Source organism: Anarhichas minor, unplaced genomic scaffold (genome assembly GCF_050575085.1).
Source record: "Anarhichas minor isolate MPS153535 unplaced genomic scaffold, ASM5057508v1 ptg000071l, whole genome shotgun sequence".
NCBI lineage: Eukaryota > Metazoa > Chordata > Actinopteri > Perciformes > Anarhichadidae > Anarhichas > Anarhichas minor.
The window spans coordinates 1,667,173-1,689,406 of record NW_027466517.1 but is presented as its reverse complement, the minus strand read 5'-3'; the positions used below and the strand labels follow the sequence as shown (position 1 = coordinate 1,689,406).

At 41.8% G+C, this 22,234-nt stretch overlaps 1 protein-coding gene across 1 annotated transcript in view; it reads right to left on the bottom strand.

The window, feature by feature from the left end:
* lpp (LIM domain containing preferred translocation partner in lipoma) overlaps positions 1 to 22,234 on the bottom strand; it is a 136,288-nt gene that overhangs the window by 44,571 nt on the left and 69,483 nt on the right. Inside the window, 1 exon segment of the mRNA XM_076079139.1 lies at positions 5,473 to 6,060. Within this exon segment, the coding sequence (XP_075935254.1) occupies positions 5,473 to 6,060 (588 nt within the window).

Genomic DNA, 22,234 nt, shown 5'->3' with positions numbered 1-22,234 from the left:
ACACGACATGTGACCTCAGCAGTTCAGTTTGAAGGCAGCTGAGGTTATGTGGCCTGCTTCTGTATTAAACAAACACAGAGAGAGTAAACACCAAGAACTCGGACAGAGTGGGCTGATATGTGCTACTCTTGGATAACATGTAGTATAGATTGGGAGAGATTTGCTTTACTCAGCAGTTCACTTCAGGTGAAGAATTATCCGGAGAGACTTAATAATTATGAGCACAGTGCAAAGCCTGTTATTTGTGCTTCTTAGTATAATCTTGTTTTATTAAATGGCATGAGCAGAAAAAAGATAATTGTTGGAGAGGGCAGAGAAGTTCACAGGTGTAATTGGCGCACTCATACTTAGATATGAGTGGGTGTACTTTTTCAAAAGCATTTTGTTGTTAATTGCACTGTGAAGACAATATCACTGTCTGAGAAACTGCATGGACTATGTTATAGTTGTATTTTCAGGTTCATTACTTGTACCTTTCACCAATATCTCACACACACACACACACACACACACACACACACACACACACACACACACACACACACACACACACACACACACACACACACACACACACACACACACACACACACACACACACACACACACACACACACACACACACACACACACACACACACACACACACACAAGTGGTGGCATTTTTCTGAAAGCTCCATTTAACATTAACTTGGCAGAAATTGCTACACAGAAATAGAAATCATGGTTTTGTCCTTTAAACACGGCAGCACTTGAATAGCAACTAAACAAATGTGTTGAGGTGCACACTGGGAGAATTTAAGGCTGCTTTTTCTGATGTCGTGTTAACACTTTATGGTTTAGTAAAAATAGACAGCAGCTATGAGGAATTCTAAAGAAGTATTCATTTATTTTTCTTGTAGCCAGAGGGAAATTCTGTAGATAAGACTGAAGAGGAAAATGCACAAAAATATGCGGAAGAGCTGTGATTGTAATAGTTTGATTGAGGCTGTGAAAGAAATCAAAATGTCTAAGGGTAAGAAAAAGATACAGAATATGTGTGATATCAATAACTTATCTGCACCAATTTCCTGTTTGTCTATCAGTTTGTGTGTCAATACATAGTTGAGAATAACCATTTAGTTTGTTTGGTGTTAAAAAAAAAAAAGTGCAATTTGTTTCACGTTGCATCGACACAGAGAAAAGATCACAGGGCTGCAGATAACATGTTTTCATCTTGTCAGAGCCGTGGGCTCTCACTTTGTAGTTACACATGGTAACACTGCACCCTGCAGAGAATCCTGTCTGGTAATCGACACTCAGTCAGCTTGCTTTTTTTAAGAGCTGCTCATAGTTCATAGAGCGGAGGCCAGCTGGGGTCAATGAGCTGAGGAGGAGGCACCATGTATGATGTGTACACAGCAAGTGTTCACACCTGATCGTCTTTCTAGGCATGAAGATAAGCACCTCTTGAGCAAGTGAGAGAACAGCTCCTTTTACTGTAATATTCCGACGCCGCAGATTAAGGAATTAAGGACCGTCTGAGTGTTACAAGAGGTTGCCTTTCCACATAGAAAAACAAAACCGCTGAGTTACTCTCAATCAATCCTTTTCGTGGAGTTTTAACTCATTTTACATTATATTCTGGATTTTATTGACTTTCTAATTCCTTGTTTTACTGTAACGCTCTTGGTAAAGTGCTATATAAATGGTTTGGTTGATCTGCACGAAAATGAAGAGATGGCACATGTTGGTAAAAAAAGATTGCAAAAAAAACAGGAATTTACCATTTAAATACAGAATAGTCTTTCCTAATATGACGAACTATATTAATATATTAATCAGATATGTGTGTTCATATGTTCTTGCCTTTTTCTCTCCCATCATCGTTTAGCGACACCATGCGATGTCACAAAAACGGTCTTTTGGACACGTCCTGATGGCACCATATGCAAATGCTCGTGTGCAGGTCAAAGGCAAAGTGGCCAGGACTGGAAGGCAGAGAAATGTCAGATATTTAAACATGTTTGACAGTTGAAACCATCATTGACCTTCCAGGGGGCTTTAACTGGCTGCGGGGATTGAGCGGTTCAAAAATAATCCTCCCCTGTCAAACGTCACTCAAGCTCAGCAATAACACAAGTCATCATCCAGCTTAGCTTTCCTCCAATTTTGGGGGTAGACGGAGAGACTCGTGGAAATTGGTATGTTAACCGGCAGCCATGAAATCGGTTAATTTTTTGGACTACAATAGAGATCAAACCCTGCTGGATTTGGGTAATTAAGCGTCCTTGGAGCCTGTTGATGTGAGAAGCTGTTCCTACACCTTCACTTTACGTGTTGAGTAAGGACACGTTGGGGGATTGGGTGCTGGGTGGAAGGGGGTGAGGTGGGGGGGCAGAGCTGGCATGCTAATCAGGACGAGACTAGATCACAGAATCTCATCCAAGGACTTCATCTTGGACTTCTAATGACGCTGACCTTCTATGAATACCCTCAATTATGTGGGATGATCTCTTGAATAAAGTCCTCAATCAAAGTCACAGACCTCCTACAGAGAGAGTCTCGGGTATTACATAAAATCAACATTAACTGGAGATGGACAAATATGTAAATAGCTCCTTTAATTGACTACGTTTTGGTTTATTCACACAAGCGATTAAAAGAGGCACAAGCCACTTCTTTTAAGGAGATTTAACACCATTTGTAAGAGGTTAAGAACATGCCACGACATCGGGTCAGGCACGGTGACGATCATAAAGGCAAAGTTGACAGATTTTCGCTTTCAGTCTAATCTTGCTTTTATAGTGTCTGGTTTATTTTGGCTTTACAGAGCTGCTATACTGAGACAAATAAACAAAAGGACAGATTGGAGCTAAGGTTTGGGTATAAAAGTTCTAGGGGAAGGTCGGGTCAGAGTCATTTAAAGCACATCATCATGTGCATATGGGGCATTAAGTTTCCACGATGTGTTTCAAAGCCTTCAAATGAAGCACGGGGGGGGGGGGGGGGGATTATCTTGCTACAGCATATCCTTGGGAAAGAAAGACAAATATATATATATATATATATATATATATATATACATATATACATATATACATATATACACACACACACACACACACACACATAGCTCACACGCTATATCTGTAAAATTAGTGATTTTCTTTTATCTGAAATCAAAGCGATGCTCACAAATCTATTAAACGCCACCTTTTGTTTCTTTAATAATGCATCATACTGGGACCAAAGCCAGCTTTTCAAGCAAAATGTAGACTTTTGTTCTGAACAAATATAATTAGACTTATTTTTAAGATACTCTCTGCGATGTTGAAGCTAATTTGTATTTAGTAAAGTACGGTCCTTGATGAGCTATTCCCAGAGGCCGGGAGGCCCAGTTTGTATTTTGAACCAGCATAAAATCCTTGAATTAAAGAAAACTCAAGGGCCTTGCACTTTCCAGAGATTGTCGACGGCTGGATGCATCGAGACTAGAATAGCTGTCTCTGTGGCATACACTACTGTTCTAAGGGATGACACTATTTAGTCATTCTTCTCAGTCATGTACAGCTCTAAAAAAAGCTCCGACATCTTGCGATGCTTTTGAAGGCTTGAGGCCAGGCCTAAGACGGTCGCTCTCGCCAAGATTAAATGTATTGTTTTTAACCATATTATGAATATGTTTTTTTGTGTTTGCGTGTATTTAATTCCAAGTGCGTTTAATGGTACGTTTGACAATGGACTCTAAAAATAAGAAGAAAAAACCTTTAAAAATGATAAAACATACACATTACCGTGTCCTCGATACCAGACAGAGGTAGACAGAAGCAGGCCTCTCATTGCTAGCCAGCCACTCTGTCAGCTGTCACAGGCAGGTTTGATCAGCTGAAGCTAACGTGCTAACGAAGCTGATGTTAGCATGAGTCATTTGAAAACTAAACTAAATCCTGTTTATAAAACAGGAAGGGCTCTTGAATGTGTGCTGAAAGACAGCTGCATGTCCCAAGCTAAAAGGCTTGACCGTGGCTCACTGGGAGAGTTGTCTGGTAACCGCAGGGTCAATGTTTCGATCCTCGACTGGGACGTGTCATGTGTCATAGTGTCCCTGAGCAAGACACTGAACCCCCAGCTCCCCGGGCGCTGGGGGTTCAGTATATATATACAGTATATATATATATATATATATATATATATATATATATATATATATATATATATATATATATATACAGTATATATATATATATATATATATATATATATATGTATACATATATATATATACATACATATATACACACACACACACACACACACACATACATATATATACACATATTCCATCTTTACACAATTAAATGAAAAAAGAAATGAAGTATTGACCTTAGATTTACAATGCACAGCGGGTAGATATACACAGCACACATGAATACGAGCTGCTGTTTATGAGACAAATGAAATCAGATGGTGTAAACCCCCAACGGAGAAGATCTTTCAAAAATTCATAAAGGTTAAAACAACTGTTTATTCTGCGCATTTCAATGGAAGATGGCAAGCAGCTCCCTGTTGAATTGCCATCTGATGCTGCAGATATGTATGCGTACTGTGCACGTAAACACACTCAAACCACACACACACACACACACGCACACACACACACACACACACACACACACTTCTACTTTATCAAATAGCATACAACATGAATGAAAAGATGCCATGAAGAAAAAGAACTGATGGTAAATTACTTTCTTAAACATACTGTGACCCCCCGGCTCAAGAGATGAGGGTCAACACTTCGTCAACAGGTGGATTGATGAAGTGATTTCAGTCATGCAGATATTGTGATGGCGAAAACCAAAGCTTTGTATTTACCTTATGATCCTACATCGTCAAACCCTCAACTATTCTCGCAGATACTGAGTAGCGACTAAAAGAACGGAGTTTGGGATACGAGTGGTGGCCCAAGTTAGTTTTCCTCCCATGGTGTCTGGGTGCTGGGCTCACTCTTTTTGAGATAGAGGAGCTCAAATATCCCAAAGAGGATTGAGGACAGACTGCTACGCTTTCGTTTTGACAAGAGCAGGTTAAGGTGGTTCAAGCAACCAATCAGGAAGCTTCGCAAATCCCTCCCTGTGGACGTATTCTAGGGATATCTAATTGGGAAGAAGCCCCGGGGCAAACCTAGAACACGCTGGAGGGATTAAATATCCCAGCTGCCCTGTAAACGCCTCGGGATTCTCCAGTAGGAGCTGGGAGACGTGGCTGGGGAAACGGATGTCCTGGCTTGTCTGCTTGGCCCAGTGCCACCATTCCAGAGTATGAAAGGTGGAAGGATGGATGGCTAAAAGGGTGGACTAATTGTGGCCTCATCCACTACTGTAGTAATATTTTTTTATCATCACAAATATGTTTGTTTTTTCTAGCTATGTTAAAATAATGATGGCAACTGATGGAGTAAATTGTATGTGTGATGAAAACCATTCTTACCTTTGGCGGAATAGCTGGTCCAGCAGTGTAAGGAACCAGGCTTGGTGGTACATCTGTGATGTAGGTCTTTCTGGGGCCTGGAGGTTGGTATGCCTGGACAGGGGCCGGCTCAGGTCTCCTGGGAATTAAGCCGCCTACTTGGGGTACTCCTGGATGGTGTTCTTGGTATCCGACCGGAGCCATCTGGGAAAAGCCGGGCTGTGGTGGTCCATAGGCAAAGTCGGGACCTTTGGGTTGGGCAGGCATGTACTGCACCTGTGCAGGGCTGCGAATGGGCTGCTGGCCAAAGTGGTGGCCAATTGGGGCTTGATGCTGGGGGCCGGGCTGGGCCGATCTCACCTGGACGTTGAAGGTTGGCTGGCTTGGGGTTGAGGCTGTAGCATAGGAGGCTGGTACAGGCTGAGGAGCGGTGTGGCTTTGAGCCTTGGCCACAGGGCTGGCAGGAGAAGGGGGGATGGACGAGACCCCCCCGGGTGCCTGAGGTTTGGGCGTAGACTTCTTCGTGGCAGTCAGAGGTGGCTGGGTTGGGATGACCATGCGCTTGTAACCGGTCACTGGAGCGCTGGGGGTGGAGGCTGCCGAGGAGTTCTGAAAAACAGCAGAAAGTTTGCATCCGATTAAAACAAACAACTGCTAAATGAAAAACTCATTGCACTGTATGGGCTGGAAATGGACATCGAAGGAAACCGAACCAAAGAACAATACATTTACAGTCCAAAGGTTTGACCATGTTCAATGTCTTATGTTAGTATGCTAACAGTTATCAGCAATAAATACAAAGTACAGCTGAGGCTGATGGGAATGTCGTTAGCTTAGCAGGCATTTGGTGATAAACCAAAGTATTGGACACCTTGACATTTTGAGCTGATGATGGCCCTACTCACCAAAGTTATTACAACTCGTGTGTGTGTGTGTTGCTAAATTCATGACAATCTGTCCAAATGTTGTTGAGACATTTCACTCAAAAGCACAACCTCATGGTACTGCTAGATGAAAAGTCAGGGGATCGCCAAAGTCAATAGGGTTCATCCTCTGGGGAGCATGGATAGGTGCAAAAAGATGATAGTTGAGATATTTCAGTCTGGAACAAAGTTGTGAACAGACCGACAGACCCACATTGTCCCCCCTGCTAGCATTGCAATAAAAAAAACCTGTAACAGGACATTGTATTCAACAGCCATCTACCGATACTGTGGTTTACGCTCAAATGATTATCCACCCTGCCTCCTTGAAGTCAATTACAAGGCTACCTCGACAGCAGAGGCTCCACACCATCCGCTGCCACCTATAATCTATGGCTAATAAAGCAGGAGGGGAAGGGGGATAAATTGTTTGGCAGAGGATGCCATGACAGCAGACTGGCAACGGCACACAACACTTGTGCTGACTCCAGCTCCTTGGACGTGAAAGATGTTAAATCACGGAGATCTGCGGCGCTGGTGTTCCTGGGAAGAGGCGGCTGTAAAGCAGCAAACACAAGCCACTGCAGGGATTCTCATCCGCGGTGTTTTGATCTAACGTCCGGTCGGTTACATCGCGCGGCACGGGCCAAACCATAACAGCACACAGCCGATGAACACAGAGTAACAGCGTCTCACTGGGATGTCAGGGGCGTCCGCCCCGAGTGTCTGTCATGTAAGTAATAATTGTTTTTCACTACCACTACATATCGGTGTCAGACGTTCAGCCAGTCTAAAAAGGGTCTATCATTAACCTTGGATGGCCTTATTAGGTTATTGCCTGAAGCCAAAAATCAGAGTCAATTACTAAACTTGCAGCACTAGGGGAACAAAAATGAACACTTGTAGTCTTTAGACCCTTTGCAGTTCAGTTTGATGAGATGTCTTCTAAATTGGGGCAGAGTAACAATTCCAATCGATTTCCCTTAAAAGTTGATCAAAGGCTGCTGCGCAGCAATGCCCCAAATAGCTGTGTTTGGCTGCGCTGCTACAGGCTGCTGTGATCCCTCGCTCAAATTGAATAAGGCACACTCGCGTTGTAATTCGATCAGTGAAAAAGTAGCCTGTAAAATTTGCATCCTGATAATGTGTCGCGAATACACAAATAATTCCAAGTTTTTTTTGGGGGGGGTAAACAAGGTGCATGCATCAACTTGGTCTAAATCCCATCTAATGGAAGTCAGAGGGGAGCCCCTAAGGAATATTGTCTGCTCTCACTCAGATTCCTGCCTCAGTGATTAGTGCTGATGTTTATTTCAAAATAAAAAAACTCTCCACTATGCCCTTTAGGAAGTGAAATTACTTAATTTAAATGTTTCATGGGTTTTAAATACTCCAGATTATTAATTAATCTGTAAGGCCTTAGATCCTACAGTAGCATTTAGTTAGAGCAGAGCGCTGGAAATGCAAATCGGCCCCCTCCAAATAATTACACGGTCACGGTACGTTTTCCACAAATTACATTAAGAGAATGGATTCACGCCTCTCTGAGGGCGATGGAACTCATCAAACGCATACGACCTGAACAGAAATGTCTGTGTTATTAACCAAGTTATCATTTGAGTTTGACCCTCCGGTGTTAATGAGCGGTCTGAGATAACATGATTGATAGGTAGGACATGGACAATATGTAATGAGATGATACTTTCTCTTGGAGTAAAATGCTCCTGATATGGATGGATATATTATAGCAGCGTGATACTTCCACGATGACAAAAAATATCCCTCATATATAACAAGATATTCTTTTTTTTATTAGGACCTATTTTCTTGTTATTACTACATAACCAATTTTTAAAAGAAACTTTTTTTGATATAAATCCACATCATTTGTTATATCACCATCTCGCTATTACATAATCGTCATTACATTAATGTATGTCATTAAAACAATAAACCTTTTAAAGACAGAGTAGAATATTTGCTCAGTTTCTTGTTATTAGGCGATTTATTTTATTGTTTTTTTATTTCATCATATAACGAGATATTTTTCATGTCATTAGGACACATTTTCTGGTTATTACTACAAAACAAATATCGCAATTTTTACTTTTCCTTCAGTTGTAAATCGTTTTCTTTTGTTGAATCTCCTTATAAAACACAATCGTCGTTACATTAATGTATCTCATTAAATTAAGAACAGTTTCTTGTCATAACTTGGTACGTCGTAACAAGAAACCTCCATATGTGTCTCCATAATATATAGCACAGTGCGGAAAATGCCCATTATGAAAGATGAAATATTAAATCATCAAATTGCAGTTCAATGAAGTAAACTGCAATTTTACTAATAAATAACTCATCTTGATAGTTTTACAATTTGCAGTGCCAATTTTGTAAAAACGATAATAATCAGCGCAGTAAAATTCCACTGAGGGACGATAAAAGATACAATTGAATTATTACAGATTATAAATTCTAAATGGTCCTTTTGTATGATCCGACACAGCTTTGAAATCCACAAGTCCGACCTTACATACAGCATCATACTGTGCCCCCCCCCCCATATACACAAACTCAGCACAGTTTTTTAAAAGTTTTCCCTGACGCCTTCAGGAAAGTGAACCCTCACCCCACACTGTAATGCAGACTGACTTTGCAAACAACTTAAGTGTGAAATTTCACAGAGGCTCTCAAGAAAGCCTTTTGACACATTAAAAAAGATTAGGAGAGACTATACAAGCCTTAGGGGGCTGAGTAAAACTGTTAACTTTGCATTTCAAACCACAAGGGTGGGAGGGGGATGGGGTTATATATTTTTTTGTTTGTTAAAGCAAGCTTGGGGAAAACCCCTAAAGAGGGAGAAATTCTGCATCTTTTCAGACTCATAAGACCTTGGATATATTTTCCCTCAACTTTGTGCTGCTCCTCATTCACACAGAAGCGTCCGTCTGTTTCCGTTCCAGCACTCGCACTATGACCACGGAACGATTCCCAGTCAACACCGAGGCGTTCGCTAATCTCCCCTCCACTTCCACGCATCTCCGCACAATAGTTTCACAATCCGCCAGCCTCAACGCAGACACGCAATTGAGGGTATCAATTTCCTTCTCCTAAAATAGTTCAAGATAAGGCACATTAAATATGATTAAACAATGTCTCTGTGGAACACGGCGAGACCTCTAGCTGTTTGGGACTATCTCTCCGTTTGCAGATAAAAGTGTGTTCTACACGGGAACTCTTTCGCTCTGCCTATCTTATATCTGCATATCGGCTTCTTCTTTCTTTTGCTCCTTCAAGTGATGATTACATGACAACCCTCGCCTTTCACAAGTGAAGATTCAAACAAAGAATGCATGTGCCTTGGATCACATTTGTCCTGAAATACTGCCACTGTGATACTGCTGATTACTGTATCAAACTGTAGTCACATTCAGTCTTTTACTTCTGGTTTTATTCAAATGCATTCTTGATAGTAAACGAAGCAACTACTCACAATAATATCAATAACAACAGTGTCCCAATTGATCCCTTAGTACGACTGCTGCTATAGCTGCCTTTCCAGCCACCTATTTTGATGCAATTTGAGAGAGTTATAAAAATCTAAAAGTTCTACAATATTCTCTTATGCTTGGCTCAGGTGGAAAAGCTGGTGCATTGATTAAAATCAATATTGCAAAGGGCACTATTCCTTTGTATGGGTGCGTCTGGTCTAACCTGGATGTGACTTGAGTGTTTCTTTGGATCCGTTACATTCAAATCTGCAAACGTGAAAATGTTCACAAAAGTACATCCTCGACTTTACACACGAGAGTCGGACTGTAACAGAATGTGGAATCAAACACTATCTGAGGATGTGAGAACAGTTTGGATTCAGGATTACTGGCACCGCTGTGGAGGAGAACTCATGTGGGTTTTGAAGCCAAACTACTATATATATTTATATATATATATATATATATTTTTTTTTAAAGGCAATGTTTCCAACTCTCCAAGTCGTTTCCTCTTGATGATATCACAGCTATAATATTTGTTCTGTGGCTTCTGATGTTCGTACAGTTGATCATTTTTACATGCACCGACTAAAAAGGGAAACATTAATGCACAATAAAGATTTCTCCATAGATAAGTATTTCATATTTGATAGTTTAGAATATAAATCTATCGGACAATAATTTAAATCTTAAACATACACGCATAAACAAAGAAAGAAAGTCAATAGGTATCCCTTACTTTATTTGATTTCTATATTTGAACAAGGACTTGAAAGCAGATCATCTTTCTGTCGCAGCTCTTTGGTTGACAAACTAACGACGGCCCTGTTTGGTATTTCTGCACTGCAATTTGTTACTCGTCAAACAACAAACACACTGATGCCAATATGAGCTATAATGGGCCAAATTATTGCTCTGGCTCTATTTCACGCAAAACCAAACCATCATCACCATGATGATGAACGTTCATCATGACTGAAGGTCCTGCACACTTTAGAAAAAATGTGTTTTTTCATGTACTGTACAGAAATGACAGATGCACTTAAGGAACAGGGAGCGATATGAACACCAATGAGTCAGCAGTCATATGTACAGAACATGACACGCGCACTCCAAGACAACCCGAAGACGACAAAGTCGAACATTAAGTCCGAGTTCAAAAAATTAAGTTATGTAATCCCCCCCTCCCCCAAAAAAAAAATCATATAAAAGTAGGGCGTATTACTCACTGATGCAACTGAAAAAATCTTTTTCTGGGCTACTGTGTGAAGAAAAAAAAAGTCCCCGAGAGTCAGCGATCGTGGCACTTCTGCAGGCTATCTTTACAAAAAAAAAAAAAGGGAAATGTGTGTTTTGTGGCGCTCACACAGCAGAAACTAATTGTTTCGTTCACCTCCTGCAGCACTGTGGGCCAGTCTCTCACCGCACACATCCCTGACTCATCCCTGTAATGAGGGTTGGTTTCTTCGCTATGCACTTGTGACATGTCCTGCTTCGGGAGGAGAAACGCTGCTCACCCGTTCGCTTACAGTGTGTCGATATCATCAATCCCAGAGACGGGAAACCAAAACTGTTCTTTCAGAGGCTGTGTGTGTGTGTGTGTGTGTGTGTGCTGTAAGCTCGCACATGTTATTGGGAAGACGGATAATGTGCTATGACAGCAGTTGATGGTAGGCCTTTTAGCATTGTTACCAGGGACTTCATGATGTAAAGAGGCAGTTCATATTGACTGTCAGAGCCTCCCTGGCTCAGACTAACTTTGTCATTGGTTCAGCCTGTTAATAAAAGACAAAGGGGTGATACCACGCAGCTTATTTGACTAACAAACATTGACGGAACACGATGAGTGCCCCAAAGGCATGCTCCTCTCTCCACAGTTGGCTGCCCCTGTCAAAAACTCGGAACCTGCTGCCAGATTGACCTTAAGGTCGCCGGTTGCCACCGGCGCTGTGCCAACATCTCTGCTCCGCGCAGCGACAAAGCAATCAGGAGAGAATAGCAGCATGCCAAGCAAACAGAAAAAGTGAAACACCGCCGACACGGAGCCGCGGTGTCGTCTGGATGCAGCTCGCAGAGATAAGCAGTGGCGACGCTCAAACACATCAGCGGCATCAGAGCCCCGAAGAGTTAAAGCATCCACGGCGAAAGAATAGCCGCCTTTGGCTTTGACCTTTTAGAAAGGAATAAAAGAAGCCGGTTGACCTGTGACAGCGGCGGAAGCTGGAAACAGTTGAAGCCGACATTCCTCAGCCAACTGAAGGAGGTTTTTACTTTAGCATAGCGGCGGCTGACCACTCATTTTCCTCACGACTGACCTTTTTGTGCACTAGAAACCATAGGACAAACCAGCGCTGATAACTAAAATGTAATGCGTCCCTACATGCACCTTGTCATGCGTGTTCCCGACGGATGCAAATGTAATCCACCTCGACAGAGGCTTAAGTCAAAGTGTCTCAGTGTCGAGACCTCCAAATGGCGTGAAGGTCCTTCGTATAGCAGGACAGCAACATACACTACATGGAAACAGTGCAGCCATAGTGGATGAGTGCTGGCTTTTTATACTTTAACAAGTAGAGTAAGATATTTCCTCAAAACAAATTGAATAAGATCCTCCAACACCTGTACAGGATAACTTACCGTAATCATTCAGCATTATACACTCAGAGTGATAGCTACAGAGAGTTAAATTAAAACCCTCATTCACAACCCCATTGACATCTATAATGCAAATAATAATATAGAATGCAATATAATGTAATATAATGCAAATTACAAAAACATCCGCCTTGGAACATAACCTTGCTCCCCAGTATGCTCACTTCATACTGTACGCCTGTATACGGATGGTACATTTCATCTATTAAAAGGAATAGTTCACTCAAAAAGGATAGAAATTGTATGTAGTATTCACCTCCGTAGACTCTCTCTTGAATTTTTTTCAATAGAGTGGAGTTTGGGGAGACCAGCGCGCCAAAAAATGTAAGCAAACAGACTTCGATGGAGTCCGAACGAAAGACGGCAACTAAGGTTTTAAAATGTAAAGACAAACGCCAAAAATCCTTAAAATTCCTCAGACTCATGGAAAACACAACGATATCTACAAAGCATTTCCCTCGCACGCATTCGCACACACCAATATACTTCAATATTACGGGCACTCCGTTAAACCCTTCAATAGGAAACCTGCTGGGAGCATACACAGCCTAAAGAGGCGAGTACTGTATACTATTTGTATTTCCTTTTTGGTGAGCTAAACCTTTAAAGTCATTTATTCAATCTGTTTTTAAATGACCTTTATAGCCACATATTTAACCAACAGATATGAGAATAATGTCAACGTCTTCATCTAACTCTTGGAAAGAAATCCAGTGTATTTCCCAAAACTATTCCTTTAATCTGTTTTATTGATTGTTCTTATCTACGGTGACAGGTGTTCTTATTACTTACATTTGAATACAACTTGGGCCTGTGACTCTGTACAGTCAATATTTATCTACGTATATGTACAAAGTCGCTTCTGAACCCCTCACATGGACATAAGTGTGCTCCTGAAGGCCTGAATTTGAAATGGGGGAGGCCATCCCTCGAGGTGCCTTCGGAGTTTGAACCCCATAAGGGGGGGCAGCAGAAAGGTCACCAACCCTACCCCACTCTCAGGGAGCAGAGACACCACCAGGGTGGTCCGCTGTCTGCGTTCTCCACGACCGCTCACCAGACGCCGTTATCAGCGGGGAGGCTCGGGAGCGAGAGCGGTGAGGGCCTATCATTCTGCCGAGTTGTGACAGCGAGTGCCATCCGCAATGCTCCGCTTGTTGAGAGACGGGAGTGTCACGGCACGGCTTTGACTGGCGCAGTGTGAAGCGAGGGTCTCCTCGGGGCACTCGTGTGGAAGGATCCATCGCAGCAGCATTTCCAGCGCTTGGCTTCAGCTAAACTGTCAGCAGGATTCAATAATGCCCGTTTGTTTCGTGTGGACATGACAACCTATTTCGCAGACTTCCAGCTATTTGACGTCGAGTAAAAAACACAAACAGACCAACTCGTGCGATGCTGCAGCTCGGCTGCTGATGCTTTGGATCGCTTGAATTTCTTTACCGAAAAGACAACCGAACCAATGGGAACACATGACAAGATTGTCAACTCATACACTGATTCAAACCAAAACAAATGAACTTGAAAGGTTTGGAAACGCCCGTACTTCTTCAGTTCAGGTCTTTTTCCAGTTTCTAGAAGTATTTGGTCAAAAAAGGCAAACTGACACACAGTTATGAGACCTGCAGGGATGGAACTGAACCCATACCCAACCACACCTAAGTCAAGTCCAAGGTCACCGAGTGAAGACCTCTAGTCTCAATCGTTCAGTTGCAAACCAAACTAGAATTACCGCATCGCCATTGTATGACCCTGCCAAGCAGTCAAGTTGTAGTTTATGTCTGTCCAAAATATCATCCCTTCATTATTTTATCCTTTAAGACATTTGTGTGAAATGATCATCATTAGCATGTAAATTCTTGAGTTTTTGCAAAATTTGAATAAATCTGCTCAAGAAGCTCCTGAGATACCACACTCACGAGAAGGGGACAAACGTGAGGTCACATGACCTTTGACCACCAAATTCTCATCAGTTTATCCTTCAGTCCAAGAGGAAGTTTGAGCCAAATTTGAAGAAATTAGCTTAAGGCGTTAGTGAGATATCTGGGTCACAAGAAAGGGAACTGACAGACGGACAGTCCGAAAACCATAACAACACATGCAGGGCTCCACAGTCTGACGCTTTACACATGAACTGTGAGGGTCCTATGTCTCAGGGTCACGACCCTCTTTTCCTCACGGCCACCCAAGAGCTCAACAGCCTTGTTCACGTCATTTTTATTTCTAGACAGCATTAACAAGTGCACACTTGAATCTCCAACATGGACACAAACAAAGAGACGGCTCGAGTGCGCTTCGCTGCCCTGACTGTTAATTGAGGTGGAACCGTGTCTGTAAGTGAGTCACACATCTCTGGTCCCAGAAGTTCTGGCACTGCCAGAAGGCAGCCTTGTGACAGTTGAGTAGCTCTCCCTCCTCACTTAAAGCGCACCCCGCTCCCATCCTCCCTAAAACACACACACACACATCTTGATGCAGGTTTATCACGGTGGAAAAGTGTACGGGGCTGAGGCTTTCAATATTTTATTTAGGATGCTGCACATTATCACTGCGCAGCGTGGTGATGATTCAGACAGGAGGAGCTTTTTAATTTCAACTCGGATCTCATCACACCGCACTGAATCAGATCACGACGAGGTTTTAATGGAGGTAGTGCATTAGAGATTAATTGGGACAAAGATGTTCCTGCTTAATGCAAAACTAAATTGTTACTTGGTTACTTCATGGGGTCGTACGGTGGATAACTGCTGAAGCGCATCAGCACTCGTGCGTGCTTTTCTCCTCAACACATCCACTGCATGGTGAAAACATCACGATGAAATACTAAAAGACCAAACACTGTTCATTTCTTTGTATTTTTTTGAGTCTCTAAATCAGGAACTGCGTGATGCACGATCACTGAGACACATTCGACTACATGTAAAAGGGGAAGATAATAATCTACCGTGCCTGGAAAAGCTGACTTTGTTGCTTGCAATCTTTTTCTTTTCTTTGTATCATTTGCATATTAGCAGCATATGATTGCTAATTTTAATAAAACCAGCTACAAACAGTTTGGCAAAACTACCAATCTCTGTCTGTGAAGGTGGTGAATACAAATGGATACTGGATACAAAACATTGGGATAGGATCCAGTAAACACATCAGATTGTGACACACATGAATACGTTGTGCTCTAATTATTCTCCCTCTATTATCATCCAGTGATGGACTGGAGTTGTGGAGTCCACAGTTAGTTGTTGTTGGTATTAACGACCTAAAGGCACATACTGAATGTACTAAATAAGACACAGTGGGACGGCGCTGGGTTCGATTACTAGAAAGGCGGCGGGGCTCGGTGTGAATTAGAGGTCGGAGCGGTCACGGCTGCAGCAGCCTCCACCGAAGCGGCGCCGCTGCCCCGGCGCTTTGATGAGCGCACTATTTTGACACTCATCCAGGCCTCCTTGTAAACTCCCCCACAACAGATGTGATGTGCTCAGACAGGCCTACGATGCATATTAGTGGGGCTGGTTGGGCGCAGATTGCAGTGCAGCAGACTTGAAGGGGTTTTAGCATGAGCACGCACTCATTGTGTTTTTCTTCCGATCCCAGTGCCAGACTCAGAGCGGAGGACAAGAAGCGATGTTAAAATCTTAGAGCGGGATCTTAAAAACAAATGTGTGATGACGGGCAGGAAATATGTACAGATCTAAGCCAGCCAGGCAGTTCACCAGGTGACCGATTAGCTGCTCCTCTCATAGATAAACGAGTGTTATGTTGAAACATCATTTCAGATCTTATTTTTGAAGTGCTTTACAATACTCTGAGACAGGAGTTTATAACATGGCAGCAATCGTTTTTTATCTCAAACAGCAGAAATACTCTGTTCACTTATTGAATGGTCTATAAAGAATGTGAGCTGGCATGTTTTTGATTGGCAAACCTTGCTGAGTCATTGGACCTCATTACTTACTTATTCTGTCATTCCTCCTCGAATCATTCCCCGAGTAAAGAAATTCTTAGTCGACTAACACTATTGTGATTTTGTCGACTAATCGATTATCAACAGATCAGATTTTGATAGAATCGCACAATAGCACCACTTTAAATTGTGTCCTTACCAGAGTTCATAAGTTTGTGTAAATTAGTCATTCAGCATGAAAAAGCATTAAAAAAACCAACATTCATTCATTCATTAAGCATGAAAACGTCTGTGTGGCGTAAATAGAAAATAGAGCGCTTTCAGCTGACTTTGTAATTCATACTGCACAATCGTCAAGACACTGCCACGGGTGTTTCCCGAAGTAGCCCGTCTAATGAGGATGTGCCCAGTCTGTGCAATCAAATGCAATTCTTTATGCGTTTAATCATGAATTATTTTGCTGATATTTGTCAGACATTGAATGACTCTCTGCTCAGCGTGCATACACACGTTCATATAGAGCGCGTCGGGGTGGAACTGATACACACAGAAACATTGGGCCGAGCTACTTGTTTTATGGCCGGTCAGACAAAAAAATAATAATAATTTAATAATGTTTGAAAAACTTGTGGCGGCCCACCAGGATAGTGCCCGGTCTGCTAGACAATGGCCCTGTGCACAGTACAAGTACACACATACACACTTTTTACCACAACATTTCAGTTCCTATAGTCCATCTGATACTTCTCTAGTATCACTACACGGCTGTGTTCATGGGACTCACTCAAACACAGCTGCACAGCTCACTGTGTGACGTTTCAAACGCACCTTCAGCTTCACATTGTTCTCAGTAAAACTCAGCTGGTAATGAATTTCATTTTTACATTCAAATAAATTGCCTGGAGATCAGCACAGACCTACGGGTAAACAATGAGAATGGACAACTTTTACACATGTCTAGTAACATTCATGACAATTTTGTGCAATTATATTCAAATATTTGAAATTATAGAAACCTCTCACAGAACAAAGAGCATTCTCATCACAATCAGGTCCGGCTTCATTTTATATATATTTTTTTTAAATTTTATTATTTATATTTTTTTCTGTCGCAGGATGAAGCGAACAAACTGCAACGCAAACTTAGTTAACTGTGTCAAATACCAAATCGCATCTAAGATGGAAAGTGGAGAGAGAACAAATGGGGATTATATAATGATCACATTTCATTACCCACTGTTATGCCACAGAGAATACCAACTAAAGCAAACTAAATTGTTTTGATGTCTGTGAGGCATCAGTGCCGGCTGAACGTTTGCCGGAATGCTACTTGGAATTTTTATGAATGAGCGGCAACGTCCATTGCAGTTGTCGTCTGGGAGGATGGCACAGGTAAGGTCACCTCGCTGATTCCAACTTTAGCGTCGGAGGGGGGGGTTCTTCTCCCAGAGCTTGGAAGGGACCTATTGATTTTCGGAGAGCTGGCTCTGTAATTGCTTTGCACGCAGGAAAGCTGTAAATCAAGACCGCTCGTTGCTCTTTGCTTATACAAGCGGAAGATTACTGTGCGGCCGTTGTGCCGAAGCTGGATGGTACTTAAAAGCCTGGCCCGCGACACAGTTCAGTGCTGTGTTGTAGAATAAAGCATTGAAAGAGCCCGAGCACGGACTGACGGGCGCAGCTGGGCAGGGGGAGGGGGGAGGGGGGGGGGGGGTCAAAACCTGAGTTAATCAGCTAGAATCAGCATCAGCTGAGGAGAAAGTAACAGTGTGTGTTGTGTGTGCGTGCGCGCATGCTTGCATATGCTCGTGCTGCTGAAAAATAAACAATCAAAATGGAAAAGTCCATGTGCAAAAAGCTCCCAGAGAGAAGACACGGCGACGGCGCAAGACCGCAGAAACAGGGTTAAGTCAACAAAACGTCCCGATGCATAACGCGCCATGATTTATACATGTCACGGCATGTATGTGCACTCTGCTGAGACACAGGTGGTGCAGCTCCTCGCCCTTAACTCAAGAAAAAGCTTGCAACGGCTCGCGGTGATAAAAATAAAACGCGGGACGACTTTGACCCTGACAGGTAAAAAGCGCCACGGCGTCCATACATTAGTTAGCGCGACCGTTGGCGAGCACAGAGAGCCCAGCAGGTGCACATCAATTTTTCAAGTCGTGTTGACAAAGGCTTTCAGACTCCTGCTCAGATATATACTGCACGTTTTTTTTTTAACCCAACAAAGGTGTGCACTTATACTATATTTTATTTAGGAAAAAGAAATGCGCTTCAGCAGCTGGTAGCTCCGCATCCTAATAAAAGTGTTTGTCCTTCTGTGCAGTGTGAATATGTGGGCTTCTGTGCACTTGTTTCTGTGTGTTTACATGAAACACACAGAATAAATGAAAAGATCAGGAACTGATGCTTTCAAAGTGAAGCAAACGGTGAGAATGGATGACTTTGTAACACTGACAGCTAGCAGTATGTAATATAGAGGTGCAAAGGATCGGATCAAGAATCAGAGCAGCACAAAAGAAAACAGCAGAAAATATTACTTTTACTACTTGCAGATCATTGATGATCCCTTTGTTGTTTGATTATAGCAGCTGGTCTACAAGGCTTTCCCAAAAAATATTTCAACTGCTCTGAAGTCAGTGTGAACATCAAAAATTCTAAATGTTATCTTTTTACTTTGTTAAAGTAATTTGTAGTGTTTTTTCATAAAGAAACACAATTCAAATGATTATGAAATAAAAGATTGTATTTTCATTTATAAAAACAAATCTTGTCATTAGTAGATTAAATTATGTTTTATAATCTGTTTATAGCTAGTGTAAACAGTCATAATTCATCTCTAATATATATTTATGTTGTTGTAAAAACATCTCCTTCAAACAACTGGATTTATTCAAGTTTCTCAATAACATTACATTCTACGAGATCACATGTGAACACATCATGATAAAGTTATAATTTACCTTCGCCCAATACTCATTTTCACTGAGCAGAGCCTGAACGCATCATAATGTAAGTGAATGTAACCTTTGTTCGTTCTCCATTAGCCACGTTACCAGCTCTCCTCCGGTCAATTTCAACACCGATTGGTTTTTACAATGTAACATTATCAGAGCGGCGACTAGAAAAGCATCAATGACGTCCGGATCGCATATTTTACTGAATATTGGTGAATAACGAGGTCAGTAAAACAAAAAATGTTCACAAGTGTGCCGAACCATGAGGGGTTATCCAACCGTGGTCCGTTACGCCACTAATGTAATATAAAGTATACTGTACAGCACAGCTACATAAAACAAAAAAGGTTTTTTTCTACTAAAGGAATGGTAGAACATTTTGGGAAATACACTTCTTCGCTTTCTTGCCACAAATTAGATGAGAAGATTGATACCACTCATGACTGTAAACATGAAGCTACAGCCAGCAGCTAGCCACTAGTTTAGCTTAGCATCAGACTTGTCGTTTGTGTAATCTGGACAAAGCCAAAGTATAAAAACATCAACTTGTGGTTTTATGGGTAGTTAATAAAGTTAGGCACATAAGCCCCCATAACACAGTGCATTGTTGTTCCTACACTTTATTAAACAGACATGATTGAACGTGATAATTAGAGACACGACAGACTGGACGTTGGTCCTGGACCAATCAAATCTTGCCGTTTTACACAACGCCTGTGATGTCAGTGGGTAGGCGGTGCTAGGGATTGACTTCCAGGAACAAGAAGGATGAACAAAGACTGAACAACAAAATGTATTTTGGTTAGACACATATGCAACGCTGATTACCGTGTAATATGTGTGGTATGTATTATAAATGTACGTTGGTACATAGAGGGTGATAAGAAGCTGTACTTGGAGGGGCTTAGGACCCAGGGGAATGTAGGTGAAGGAAACAGGAAGTGACGGAACAGAAGCCACGCCACACAAACAGCTGTTCGCCGCTGGCCGGTTGACCGGCCGGTTCTTTTCGGCGTTAATTAATTAATGCTTTTGCGCGGGAAAAAAAATACCGTGATATACCGTGAAACCGCCAGAATCTTACAAAATACTGTGATATGCATTTTTGGTCATACCGCCCAGCCCTAGTATCCATACTGTGAGATGATATTCAAACCTTTTTGAAAAAGTGTTAAAATTGTCGCAAATTTGCAGCGCTGCCTGTATGAATAGTTTTGACGAGAAAGGACCTGAACTTAACCAAGTTCTCCATCAACGGGAAACGTGCACAGACACTGTGGGCAGCTGGTCCATGCAGACTGTTATCCCAAGAGCACAATGTCCGTATTCTACTGCCAAACCGCTCAATGTCAAAACGGCATTTCACCATATTTTATGAGCACATAATGTTATGTTATTACAGTATGGCATTCAACACCAGTATCTGTGAACACACTGACTTTCCACAACACTAAGCCATCCAGAAATCACCAGATCATATTTTACTTACTTGCCTGCAATGTGTATCATTTCACATTTCTATGTCGCCCCGTATCCGCTATGTTTCCCCCGCGTGGTGCAATCATTTTCACTTTGTGTGTGGTACACCCATGCTGCTCCCTCTAACCAGGGAGCCAGGAGTCGCTAAACCAAAAGGACAAAAGCAATTGCAACCGACAGTCTTTTGTCTGTCTTTGTCACGCTGCACACTTCCCTCCAAAATACCATGTTTCAAGTGTCATTTTCCACAAATGAAAATGACATGCATTTTAAAAGTCTGGGAAAAAAAAAAGAAAAAAAAAAAAGTGTATATTCACAGAAAGTGCCATGAAAGTAGTTGAACCAGTTTGATTGTGTTTTCCCTCCACATTAAAGTCACTATGTGTCATAATAGGTCAGCGGATGTAAATGTGTGCATCTCGTAGGAGAACACAGACAGTCTGTAGCTAAATGAACAGCTCTGTCAATAATTGATCACCTTAAATCTGTTTTCAGCCTCACATATGCATCCCTTAATAAATAAATAAAACAGACAACATGTAGACATGGTAAGTACACGGTAAATAACCCACAGAATAAAAACTGGAATACCTTTAAGAATATTTTGGACTAGAATATAGTGCACTGGTGGTGAAAGCCACGTCTGTAGGCCTAACAGATAACAACCTTTCAGGTATTACACTATTGCTGGAATATCTCACTCAGATATGATCTGCACGGCGTTAAAAGCCCCTCCGAGCACTTCATACACCAAACACAATTGGTTCGGTTTTTTTATCCGCCTGTCCTACATTTATTGTGTGTCAAACAATTTAGTGAACTGCCCAAGGCTTTGACTTTTTGAAGTTGCTCTTAATACCGTTTAATATCAACTAATGATATAGGTCAAGACAAATTTTTTCATCGGTGCAAAACATTCTTAAAAGATGCAACATATGGGTCTGTTTCCTGCAGGAACCTAATTTGATAAAGTAATTTAGTTTCAATCGTGTAAAATGATTCAACCAGTCTGTACTTTTGTACAGTTATGAATTGTAGCTGTGGTCCTTTACTTTAGCGCACTTACTCATAACTACCAGTTACCCTACTTGAAAGTACAACTGGTTGAATCTTAAACAGTGATGTAAATTTACAGGGTTGTTTTTGTTTCGTTATGTAAAATATTAAAGGGGTACTCGGGTCATTTAGTTTTTCCCTTTAATTAAGTTGGAGGGCTTGTGAGAGTTTTTTTCTTTTTCAAATGTTCAAAATGGCAGCAACAGTGGCCAATATATGCTAACTTTTAGTCCCTAGTATAAGCCACACCCTCAAAACCCTGCATCCTACATTTCCCATAGTGCAACTTGATAGCATCTTCATTACACCCTGCTT